Consider the following 11,700-nt stretch of genomic DNA (forward strand, 5'->3'; position numbering starts at 1 on the left):
CAAAATGCTTCTATTTGTGGCGAGATTTTAAACGAGACGCGTAAAACAAAACATGTTTTTGATGAAATATCACAATTTGAAGCTTCGTTTTGGCAGATTTATTTATTTTTTTCTGACGGAAGAGCGTTCGTCACACAGGATGTGTTCAAGGACCGTCGGGAACGATGAAGATCTGACGATAATGGCGTTTTGTTTTTTTTACGCCTCGTGGCAAAGATAAACATTGTTTAAAGAAAATACGCCTTTCAATCCCTCTGGCAGGTTTTGGAGTTCGGCCGCAGTTTGATTTATACTTTTTTATTATCGCGCTATAAATCCCGTCTGTCCACTCGGACGCCATTAATCTCTCCCGAGCAGGCAGGCTAGATTTCCATCTCGTGGATGGAGGATCGTTCGGTTAGTTATTCCGTCTTCTGGAAATGGTTCTCTTTAATGTTCAAGTTTGGGTTTCTGTGGTCGTGGAAGTGGACCCGTATTTAAAAAAAAAAAAAAAAAAAAAAAAAAAAAAAGCATCGTCCTCAGGAGCCGGTTGAGCTTTGTTGTCCTGACTTTCAGATGATCCTCGTTCCCATGAAGGAATGTTTGTCCTGACCCGAGCAGCTGATCGCTCGTCACTCGTTCCTAATCCTCTTCAAAACGAGGTGCTATTTGTTCGGAGGTCTTCCTCTCCCCGCTCCGTTACAGATGCAGAGATGATAGTCTTTATCGGGCTCATTCCAGCACCTTTTTGAAGTAAGTCTGAAAACGGATGTCTTGAATATTTAACCCACCCCCCCCCCCCCCCCCCCCTCGAGGCTGCAGTATTAATCCACAGACTCTCACACAGGATCTGAGTCCAGATCTGTCGGGCTGATGTGCTCGTTTGGAGGTAGCTGTAGTGTTAGAGTGCTGCCGCTACACCTGTGGCTTATCGTCATAACGACGATGTGTCCCCGGTCTCTGGTCGGTTGATTCGGTGATTTTTCTCGAGGGTCTCTGCATATACCATCTTCTCTCGCATGGAGCCTATGAACTTAACCCTCAAGAGTAGTTCAGTGTGCCTTGTCTACTCTGAAGTCGCCTCTTCTGTGCACTACTATCGATTGCTCCCTTGTTTCCTCGGCTTTTCCTCCAGTTCTTTTGATTTCTCCCCGGTTCAATTGGCCTCTTTTTCAAAAAACTACAAACTCCAGACGTGTAAAATGCAGGAGCACACAAATGGAGACGTGGAGCAGAAGGCTTAATTCCTCCACGTGACAAAAGCCCACGCATCTCCACCGCGTAGGACCGACCCGACCCGTCCTCGCTCTGTCTGCGGACCAGAAGAACGGGTCTTGGGATTGGAACGTCTGTGTTCAACACTGAGCGAAGGAGGACGGACACAAAGGAGGGATTGAGGGACACAGATGCTAAACGGGCGAGAGAGAGGGAAACGACAAGACGGTCCATACAATGTTGTGGCTCTTTTAAAGTCCGGCTGGTTGTGGGAGACAGTAGCACTTCTGTCAGCGTGAGGAGGAGGAGGAGGAGGAGGAGAGCCAGGCGACCAAAACATTAGCAATGCGGCTTGGAGAGAGAGAGAGGGAGAGAGAGATCATGTGAGGAGCACTGGAGAGGTCGGCGATGGAGAGGACTAGGGAAGAAGGGGTGATACTTGTTGGGACAGTTGCAAGCTTTAGACTGAGAGGACAGAAAAGTTTAAACTTCTGAAATGCTCTTCTCCTTCTCTGTGACTCAAGAATCTCCTAAAAGTACAAATTTGAGAGGGAAGACGAAGCAGCGGAGGGTTGTAGGACACACTCAAGAGATGAAAGTCTGGGGGTAAAGGAGCTACATCGAGTGAGGTTTGAGGGAGATAAAGTCTCTAATCGAACGGCAAAGAGGTCCTTCTGTCGTGGGAGGATGGGTACCTGCTGCAGCCGCCGGGACCTCGCGCGAGAGGCCGGCCACGAGCCGGTGGCGATCAAGCGCCGGGCGGCCTGGCCCTCGACGGCCGAGGTGGTCGCCGACGCCGCCGACGATCACGAATTCTCCACGTGGGATCTGACCTGCGACTCGAGGTAAGGCGGAGGCGCAGTGTCGGGTTTAATCCGTTGCTGGAGGTTCTTTGCGGTTTTCTGCGCTGCGCCGGAGGAAGTGGATCACGGCTCGTTGGCTTCTTTTGTGTCCCGGTGGACATCCGCAACCGCACACCGGTGGTGGCGGGGTCCGCCACGGTGGGGTTTTTACTGTAAGCGCGCACGCTCGGAAACGTCAACTGAATGCCAACGCGAGATTAATTCGGCTCGACGAGAGCCGTATGACGGCTTTACTGCCACGCTCGGCACTTTTCCTCAGCCTCACTCAGCTGGTCAGACCATAAGAAACAAGGTGAGGCTGAGGACACACAGGGGGGGACAGAGGAGGACGGATTAGCCTAAAGAATCTATAGAACGTTACTGCGTTAATCTCCCAAATGTTGTTTGCTCTACAATTTGAGAAGTGGGAAGGATGGGATCTTTTGAAACTGAATATCCAACCCAAGCACCCAAGAAAGACATGGTGTGGAGTGGATTCACTATTCTAAAAGCAGCTTCCGTGATCAAACTCTTTTGATAAAGCAGGAATTTGTCGGACCTTGAAATTACATCAATTGCTCATTTCTGAACTCTTTTTGTAAGTGTAGAAATGGTGAAATAGTCCTTTTTTTAAAAATGCTTTCTATTCAAACGTGTTCAACACCACAGACTATCTTCCACGGATACTGAACACTTGTAAACCTTATCAGCTGTAATTGTGGCGCGCCTTTGTTTTACCAGCCTCTGTATATTTGTGAAACTGTAGCGCCCTGAAAACACACAGGAAGAAACGGGAAGAGCGGGATCGTCCGGGTCGCTTGAAACAACACTCGGTTCTCTCTGCGTAAACACACACAAAGTTTACACTGTAGGCGTTCGGCTGACAAAACCTGTCCACACGGACTGGTTCGGCACTCCTTGATGCCGCACAAGTATTAACACGCAGAACCTCAGCCTGCCGCCGCTCTCGTGTTCTCCCGATTCCGTCGCTATGATGCACGAAAGCAGGAATATCTTTGGGGGGGGGGGTGTAAGACGGCGGCGAGAACAAGACGGGTTTTCATGTTTTGACACTGGAAGCACTTTGTTCTCTGCACAGGTGGTGGGAGTCGCTCTCTGGAGGCGTCTGTCAGCTGTAGCGTCTGTCATGGGCGGAGGAAGGCTGTATCTGGAGAGACGCAGTCAATTATTCAGGAGGAGGATTTTAGCGGCTTGATGCGCTCTTGGTGTGACACCGTTGATTACCGCCAAAAAGTCTAAATGGGAGAGACCCGCCTTTCCATTATTCTCACGTGTTCCTAGATTTCTGTTCCAGTTTTGTGTTTCATAAGTAAATATATTCAAGGAGAGAAAACATCAACGGGAATAAATGTGACACAATGGACGCCAATGTAGAGTCCTGATAATTGGTCCGTTGTGTTCAGACCGACTCTCCGCCGGCGACAGCCGCGGCCTGGAGGCTTTGTGTTTTTGTCTTTTTGTGTGTTTTTACGGAGGATGAACCAAACTAACTCGTTCTTTTCCAAAACTACCAATGTTTCCCCCGAATTTGAAATCTCCATTTGCCGTGTGGAATGTTACGTGAGGTAACGTAACACACGACAATAATAATCTTTTCTAAACAGACTCACACGGAGTGTTTTACCATTTCTTGGACGGTGTTGAGGCAAACACAATCACAACATCACAGAGGACCCAGTAATAACACAGAGGGTGAATTCGTCAAAAACGGTATTTAATGTGAATTTCCGGTGTCGTAGCCGATACCTGATCCACTCCATGAGGGCAGAATCAGTGTGTGTGTGTGTGTGTGTGTGTGTGTGTCACACATTAACCAAAGTCCCAGTTAATAAGTCAACAATTGTCACTTTTGCAGAGCGCTCAGTTCGATGAGAGGAAGCGCGGCTGTCTTTCATTCATCATTGTTGGCAGACTGTTATTGTTTGAGGCATCAGAGCTGAGATCTTCTTGCGGTGTCATTATACATTTGAACCATTTGTGGGTTATTCCTCACAACGGGAGCGGATGTTAACGGGACGGCAGAATGTAGTTTAAATGTCCCTTGTCGGCTTTTTGAAGAATTTACTGGAAGATGAGCTGGATGAGTGTTTCATATTCGTCACGGTAATCCGTGGAGCTTTTCGTCATTACTGCGGTGTTGACAAAAGAGCGGTGGAATGTTTTTGGTGTCGTCTGGGGGGGTCACCAGACCCTCGTACGCAGCTCAAAATAATCCGCCGACTGCCGAGCCACTGGGACGCGCTTGGTCCCTCGCTTCTGTCAGTGTTTTTTTGTTTTTTTGGCCTGACAGGCTGTCTACTCATTGGCCGGCCTGTTTGGTATTCAGGTAGTGAATTGGCTGCTTGGTTGCCGCCAAGTACTGTGTGTTTGACTGAATCAGGTTAGCAGTAGAACCCCCCCCCCCCACACACACACACACACACACACACACACACACACACACACACACACACACACACACACACACACACACACTGTGGCGGGATTCAGTGAGACAGGAAATCATCCCTGAACGTATCAAAGCACCACAAGCTGATTAACCGCTGGAATTTACCGTAATACAACTGATACTGCACCTTACGTATTGTATACGACTGGCATGTATTCGCTGTCAGTAGAGTGCAGCAGGCATGATGTATTGTTTTAGGCCAAGCCTGAAAGTCAACATCACACTAGTTCACACACAGCCAATAGGATTCTTCCATTGGATTTTGAATTATTGCAGAAGTAGTACAGTAGTACAGTATCGCTGCACGGCAGCAGGATGTTCCGTCTCGTCAGGCTTCAAGAGATTGCATCCAGGAAGCCAGAGCTCGGACCGATCGGCGTCCCGCGAGGAGCTGCTGGTAATGTAGGGTTGTGGCACCGGACGACAGAGAGGCAACTGCTGGTTCAAAAACGAACAAGTGGCGGCTCCCAAAGAGCTTCGAGTAGATGCCGCAATAGCATCCGATCTATCAGAAACGTAGAGATTATCTCTTCGTTGAAAGTAGAGCAAAGACGGCTTTTCTTCCGACTCGTGTACGAATTTGATTGGCAGATGATTCATCCAATCGCCACAGAAATAAGTTCTGTGTGAACCACAGAACTTATTTCAGGCATCTAAATCAAAAAGATTAAATCGACCATGAGACGAGGGAACAGGACGTTCAAAAAACGCTGACTCATGTCCATGTTTCAGGACTCATTCCTGCAGCGCTCTCACTAATGTCTATATCTATTACCGTTTAATAAACTAATGAATGAATTGATCAATTGTTCGCTCTAAAAAATGTCAAAGAAAAGTCAAGCGTTGAAGTTGACAAATTGATTTATCTAAAATCTGTCCAAAACCCAAAGACCTTCAGTCCCCAATGGTATAGAAGGATGTAGCACAATGCTTCTGCTCCTCCTCCCGTCATCCAACGCAAGATCTAGTTCACCCTGTTAGTCATTGGACATTCTTTATGACATATGCACGCCTCACCTGGAGGTTTTGGGGCAGCTGGACACCACCTGACACAATGTCGGTGTACATGCACAAAGCAGGGTTGGGTCTCAGGTAGTTGTTAACATCTGAGTCATCTCTCCTTTCCTGTCGAGGTTATGTGAGGTATCTCTTTCTCTTTACTCTGAAAGACTGCAGCTATTCTGGTGTGGAGTCTAGACACGGTGTGTGTGTGTGTGTGTGTGTGTGTGTGTGTGTGTGTGTGTCTGCCTTACTGTTATACATGCAAATCATGAACACAGATGCAAATTGTTTATGCAGCTGTTGATTTGTGACCAAATGCTTATTAACATTTGGTTGCACACAAGGGGCACTTAGAATTTACTCAAATGTGAATCTAAATTAAGGAAGAAAGAAATGTCTTCAACAGCAGTGAGCGAGTAATGCAAAGAAACCCGGTCTTCTGCAACCTGGCGACTGTCGGAGACGCTTTCAAGCAACGGACCGAGACTTCTGCACTCGGTTTACCTGCGATTTTGAAAGTCAACTATTGACCTTCTGCTGCCTGACCATGTGACATTTCCAGACAATGGGAAGGCGATGACAGAAAGACGAGCATGTGGAGAATTATTTTTCTCCCTTCAAAGGAAAGCTGAGCCCCAATGCCCTGAAACTCACTCCGTCCTCTTTTGTCCAGGCGTAACTCTTCCCTGCCGTCTCTTCCAGCGGTGCAATGTGGAACGCTTCATTACAGCCGCCGCCCAAAAACAGAGGCTGATTACGACACGTGTAATTGTTGTAATGCCTCCGTTCCATTCATTTCATGCGTTTGTTTTCTCCGAGCGCGTTGGTGTTTTTAATCTCAACCGTCCCGTTTCAATCACTCAACTGTAGGGATGGGGATCGTTTGGGTTTTAAAACAGTACTTTTAAAACGATACCGGTGTCTAAACGCTGCCTGAACCGATACTTTAAAAAAAACAAACACACAAAACGACGATTGACGACATTAAAGAAAGGCTTTTTTTTTTATTGCCAAGGCAATTTGTTTTCTTCAAATTGAACCTTTGGGTGGTGGAGGTTGAGTTGGTGGAGGTTGAGTTCATAGTCACAGAGAAGCAGTGGGGGGGGCGGGGACTGGGACTGATCATTACCATATCAATCAGAATCCAAGTGAATCCAGTTCAGGATCCAGAAGAGAGGATATACACATATATATATATATATATATATATATATATATATATATATATATATATATATATATATATATATATATATATATATATATGTACAATGAAATACCTCGTATTTTTAGCTCAGAGGCAAAGCTAATGGATTGCAATTCATATCAATTTGAGACGCTCTTATCTGGAGCAGATTAAATACCCTGCAGGGCATGATTTTCAGCTTCCAATGCAGAGTCAATAAGCATTACGAGAGCTAATGAATCTTGTTTTTTTTGTTTTGTTTACGTTCCTCTGTGGGCCTACAGAGACAATATTCAGGGTGCAATCGTTGGTATTAGCGAGAGAAGCAGACGGTGGTGCTAATAATTCAAGAGAGCCTGATTTGAATGCCTGCTTCCTATTATGGAAGTGTCGTTCACATTCCAGTTATTAGCTGACACTCATAGGATCACAGAGCAAGATTAGCTTCACTTTAATTTAAGTAATATCGCTAAAAATGGGGCAGGACCGCGGAAGGAAGCGGAGCTGAATTTTCAGAAATCATTTTTAGAAATAAGTGTGTATGACACAGTAAGTGGTTGTTGTTTTTCCCCCCCCCCCTCTTCAGGATCAAATGTGAGGTACGAGAGGAGAGAAAATGAGGGGGATGAACGATGACTCAGGAGGCAGGAGGGTGATGTGAGCCAGAGAGAGATTCTGCCGCTGAGCTGCAGGGCTACAGATATACGTAAACAGTCCAAAACCAGCAAAGCACCGGTCCGATCGGGACGTAGTATGACCCCCGGTGGTAGATATCTACTACGTTCAGCTCTGCATTAATGATCATCCACCCCCCCCCCCCCCCCCCCCACCCTCCCCTCTTCTTGTCACCCGAGGCTTTGTGAACTTTGCAAATCTCTACTTTCATCACTTTCACAGCCAAACAGCCGCGAGCGAAGCCTCGAATCCAACCGTCCAAATTCTACAAAGTAAGAGCGGCGAGGGCGGCGCGTGTTTCAGCATTCATTGATTCGTCATTAAAACCAGAAAAATGTTTGTTTTTTACCCAAAGTAAACTGGTTATTTGTAGCCACCATGTGTAGGATTGGAGGATTTCTGACTTTGGCACACCCCAATGTTGGTATCATGGGAATTTCTTCAAATCTGGCGCAGACGTTCGCTTTGGACTCGAAGGAATAAACTCACTCGATTTCGGACGGTCACTGGTTCCACACATTCGTTCCCGTTCTCAGGAACACCTTCAGCGCGTTTCTTCACTACGTGGCGCCGGAGGTCCACCCGGACCTCCAAGGTGGAGTTGATCAGAAATGCGATGGTCAAAGGGTAACCGTGACCTCACAGAAACGTGTTTTTTGGCCCAAGCTCTAGAGTCCATTATGCTGATTTATGCCAATTTCACACAAATGTCGAAGAGGACAAAAATTATGAAGTGATGAGATCTTTGTTGTCGAACTTTAATACATTATAGTTAAAGACACCTCGGCCTTCAGAGAGATGATGATTTCAGCCGGTGGTTAGAGAAAAAGCCTCTTAACTCAGAAAGTGTCAGAGGCCTTTAGTCTGTCTGCGAGGCTGTAAAAGCTGCCCGGCTTTGAACCCGAGCCTCTTGGTAGAAGAGAGAATGAGCTTCTGTGCTTTGATTTACAAAAGAGGAGAGTAATCCTGCTTCTTTCCTTTTGTGTGTTAGATTCTCAAAGCACAAAGAGAGACGCGTTCCCCTCTCTCTCTCTCTCTCTCTCTCTCTCTCTCTCTCTCTCTCTCTCTCTCTCTCTCTCTCTCTCTCTCTCTCTCTCTCTCTTCCAGAGCGAGGTGTTGTGTTTTGTGTCGGACTGGTTTAAATATGATGCACATTAGCCCGCCATTGTGCCGGCAGCTGATCTCATTACGATAGTCCGCGGCTAATAAAGCGACAACCTTTTCAAAAAAACGCTCGTCTACATTTGCACCGTCAGTGATGCGGCGATCCTTTTGTGGCCGTTTACAGGTCGATATGCTGCCGTTTCTGTTCCGTTTCCTTCGTTGTGTGTCGCTGCTGTTTGCTGCAGCGGCGGCATCGTTACGGTTTCATTCTACGCATGCCTTGCATACCAATAGGGCTTTTTCTGTGTGTGTGTCAAGAGCTGTGATTTTAATCAATCGCGATTTGGACCAAACTACAAAATAGAAGTGTGGTCAGCGTGCTTCATGCTCGCCGCTGTCGGGATCTTCAAAACTCGGCCAAAGATGGCGTCCTTAAGACTCACTCTTGAGTAACTTTATCATTTTGATATTTCAAAAGGAAAGAGTGTCTTTCTGCCGCTCAAAAACTAATCTTTATTCAGAGAAACGATGAGCTGACCCAACCACGGTTCAAACGAGTGAACTAGCAGCTAGCTTTCAACAAGTCAAACTATTGGAGTATCGTCTTTTGTGCATTACGTCCATGACATCCTGACGTTGAGCTGGACTTTTTGTCAGACGAAATGTTTTCTATTTATTCCCCCTCTTGCTGGCTGGCTATGTTGTACCTCATTTCCAGTAAATGTCATAATGAAACGTGGGTTTTTTTCTGTATTGAAAAGTACAAATGTCCTCCAGGTCTGATCTCGACCGCACAGCTGATTGGTACCTGTTTGTTTCACATTTCATTCTCAGTCAATCAAAGTTACATTGTGCGAGTCCTGTCATGCGGAATTTGCTTTTCACTTTCTTGAGGGCCTTTGGAAGAAGCCTCTCCTGTCAGTCGGTGGAGATAACGTTAGCTGCTTAAGCTAGCTCAAGCAGCTAACGTCAGCTCAAGCAGCTAACGTCTGCTCAAGCAGCTAACATTAGCTGCTTAAGCTAGCTCAAGCAGCTAATGTTAGCTCAATCAGCTAACGTTTGCTCAAGCAACTAACGTCAGCTCAAGCAGCTAGCGTTAGCTGCTTAAGCTAGCTCAAGGAGCTAACATCTGCTCAAGCCGCTAACGTTAGCTGCTTAAGCTAGCTCAAGCAGTATATGTCAGCTCAAGCAGCTAACGTCAGCTCAAGCCGCTAACGTCAGCTCAAGCCGCTAACGTCAGCTCAAGCCGCTAACGTCTGCTCAAGCCGCTAACGTCTGCTCAAGCAGCTAACGTCTGCTCAAGCCGCTAACGTCTGCTCAAGCAGCTAACGTCAGCTCAAGCCGCTAACGTTTAGAGCTGTCGACTGCTTTTATCACTGGACGACTGTGTAGCTGCTTAGATTATAGAAGATGATGACAATTAGCATTGAAAACACAAATAAATAGATGTTTACTTCATCCTGGTCCATGACTCGTGGCATTCAGTGCGCTAAGATGGCGTTGTCTCGTTTCCTCTTAATAGTTTTTCACCGTTTGGTTCGATCACGCAAAGACGAGCCTCGGGCCGCGTCGGGTCTCAGTCGGACTCCTGTCGTTGCTCAGAACCGGAGCACGCCTCGGAACGTCTTCGCTTTCCTCTCCTGTCTGGATCTGATCCAGAACATAAAAGAAGTCTTCTAATTGGTGGTGTCATATTTTGTAGCTGGTGAGACGGGGGAGATGCGAGGCCTCGAGGCATGATGAAAGGGAAGAGCTCAGCGGAGGAGGTGTATTAATAGTAGGACCGAGTGTGTGTGTGTGTGTGTGTGTGTGTGTGTGTGTGTGTGTGAGAGAGACTGAAGATTGAAGAATCTGGATCAAAAGATCCCCAGAGATATTGACACACACACACATGCACACACACACACACACACACACACACACACACACACACAGAAGGCATTGCGTCATTCCAGCGAGCAAAGCTTCTCCCAAGACAGACGAGCACGTTCTTGAATTATACGAGTCAGATGACAGGAGGAGTTTATCCGACGTTCTCAGTTACAACGCAAGTAAACACTTTATTTATCTGGTCTTGTTTTTCATCCAGAGACTAGCGTAGCATAGCAGAACCAATGCAAAGTCTTTAGGGGCGGCCCTTCGTTTTAGGGGGGCGGAGACATGCAGGAGACAGCATTTTAATATTGGAGCTCTCCTGCCGCCGGGTAAGCGGTTCCAGAATGTGACTCGGCGGTCGCTGGTTTAATTCCTCCAGAATCTCGGGCTAAGAAGTGGACGTAGTCGACGTGACGTCACCCATCGGGTTGTGGACTGCGGTTTTGAAGCCTTGAGTTCGGCCATCTTGGATTTTTGCAACCAGTGAACAAAAGTGACCTTATTTGGATGGCGTATTTGGAGGAGTGAGGCAGTGGTAGAGACTTGTCGATCACTGTGTCGCCCCGCCCCTAAAGCATCCCCTGCTTTATGGTCTGTCTGACTCTAAATGGAGCATAATGTACTAAATGAACATCATGCTGTATTGAAGAAGACTTGAAACTAGAGATTGAGACCATAAACTCATGTTTACAATGTTTACTGAGGGAATAAATCAAGAGAGAAGTAGAGTCACTTTAGACTAGACTTCTATACAACCAGAGGACGTCGCCCCCTGGTGGACACTAGAGAGAATGCAGGATTAAGACACTTGCACATTGGCGGAGTTTGCCGCCTGGTCGCCACGCGTGTAGATAAACTGCTGTGATTGCCCCCCCCACACACATTCGGTGGGCGTAGATCAGGCTGAACACAGGCGAGGTGGAGGAAACGAGGGAGCTAGAGATTGTGAGTGTGTCTAATTTTAGAACCGGAGAAAGTGTCGAAACTGGGCCAAAATAATACTTTTTAAAGACGGCAGTGAGAGTAATAGTCAAAATTTTGTCGAGCGCAGCAAGATGTGGTATCCTTTTTTAAAAATTTTTTTAATGTATTAAACAGAGAATGGGCTGCAGCAGCATGAGATTTTAAAACCAGTAATTTCAAAGTTATGAGGAAACTAATGGTATTGATCAACAACGAGGTTTATGATGTTTGTGCTGTTTGTCGGTGTTGAAATAAAGAAGAGGGTGCAGGTGTTGTTTTTTAAGGATTTTCAGAAATATGGGCTCAGATGTGACCTTGACAGCAGGCGGAGGTGTGTTAGGAGTGTGTGTGTGTGTGTGTGTGTGTGTGTGTGTGTGTGTGTGTGTGTG

General features: G+C 46.6%; 1 protein-coding gene across 3 annotated transcripts in view; it reads left to right on the forward strand.

Annotated features, from left to right (window-relative positions):
- plekha7a (pleckstrin homology domain containing, family A member 7a) overlaps window positions 1–11,700 on the forward strand; it is a 94,380-nt gene that overhangs the window by 8,804 nt on the left and 73,876 nt on the right. Inside the window, exon 1 of one of the 3 annotated variants that reach the window (XM_068722489.1) lies at window positions 1,854–2,039. The exons of the other annotated variants lie outside the window; for them this stretch is intronic. Within the exon in view, the coding sequence (XP_068578590.1) occupies window positions 1,882–2,039 (158 nt within the window). The 5' untranslated portion in view covers window positions 1,854–1,881. Of the gene's footprint in view, window positions 1–1,853; window positions 2,040–11,700 lie in introns of those variants that run through there. 3 annotated transcript variants of the gene reach the window in all.

This window comes from Cebidichthys violaceus, unplaced genomic scaffold (assembly GCF_023349555.1).
Source record: "Cebidichthys violaceus isolate CVI_PGR_0920_01 unplaced genomic scaffold, fCebVio1.0.p SCAF_3, whole genome shotgun sequence".
NCBI classification, from domain to species: Eukaryota; Metazoa; Chordata; class Actinopteri; order Perciformes; family Stichaeidae; genus Cebidichthys; species Cebidichthys violaceus.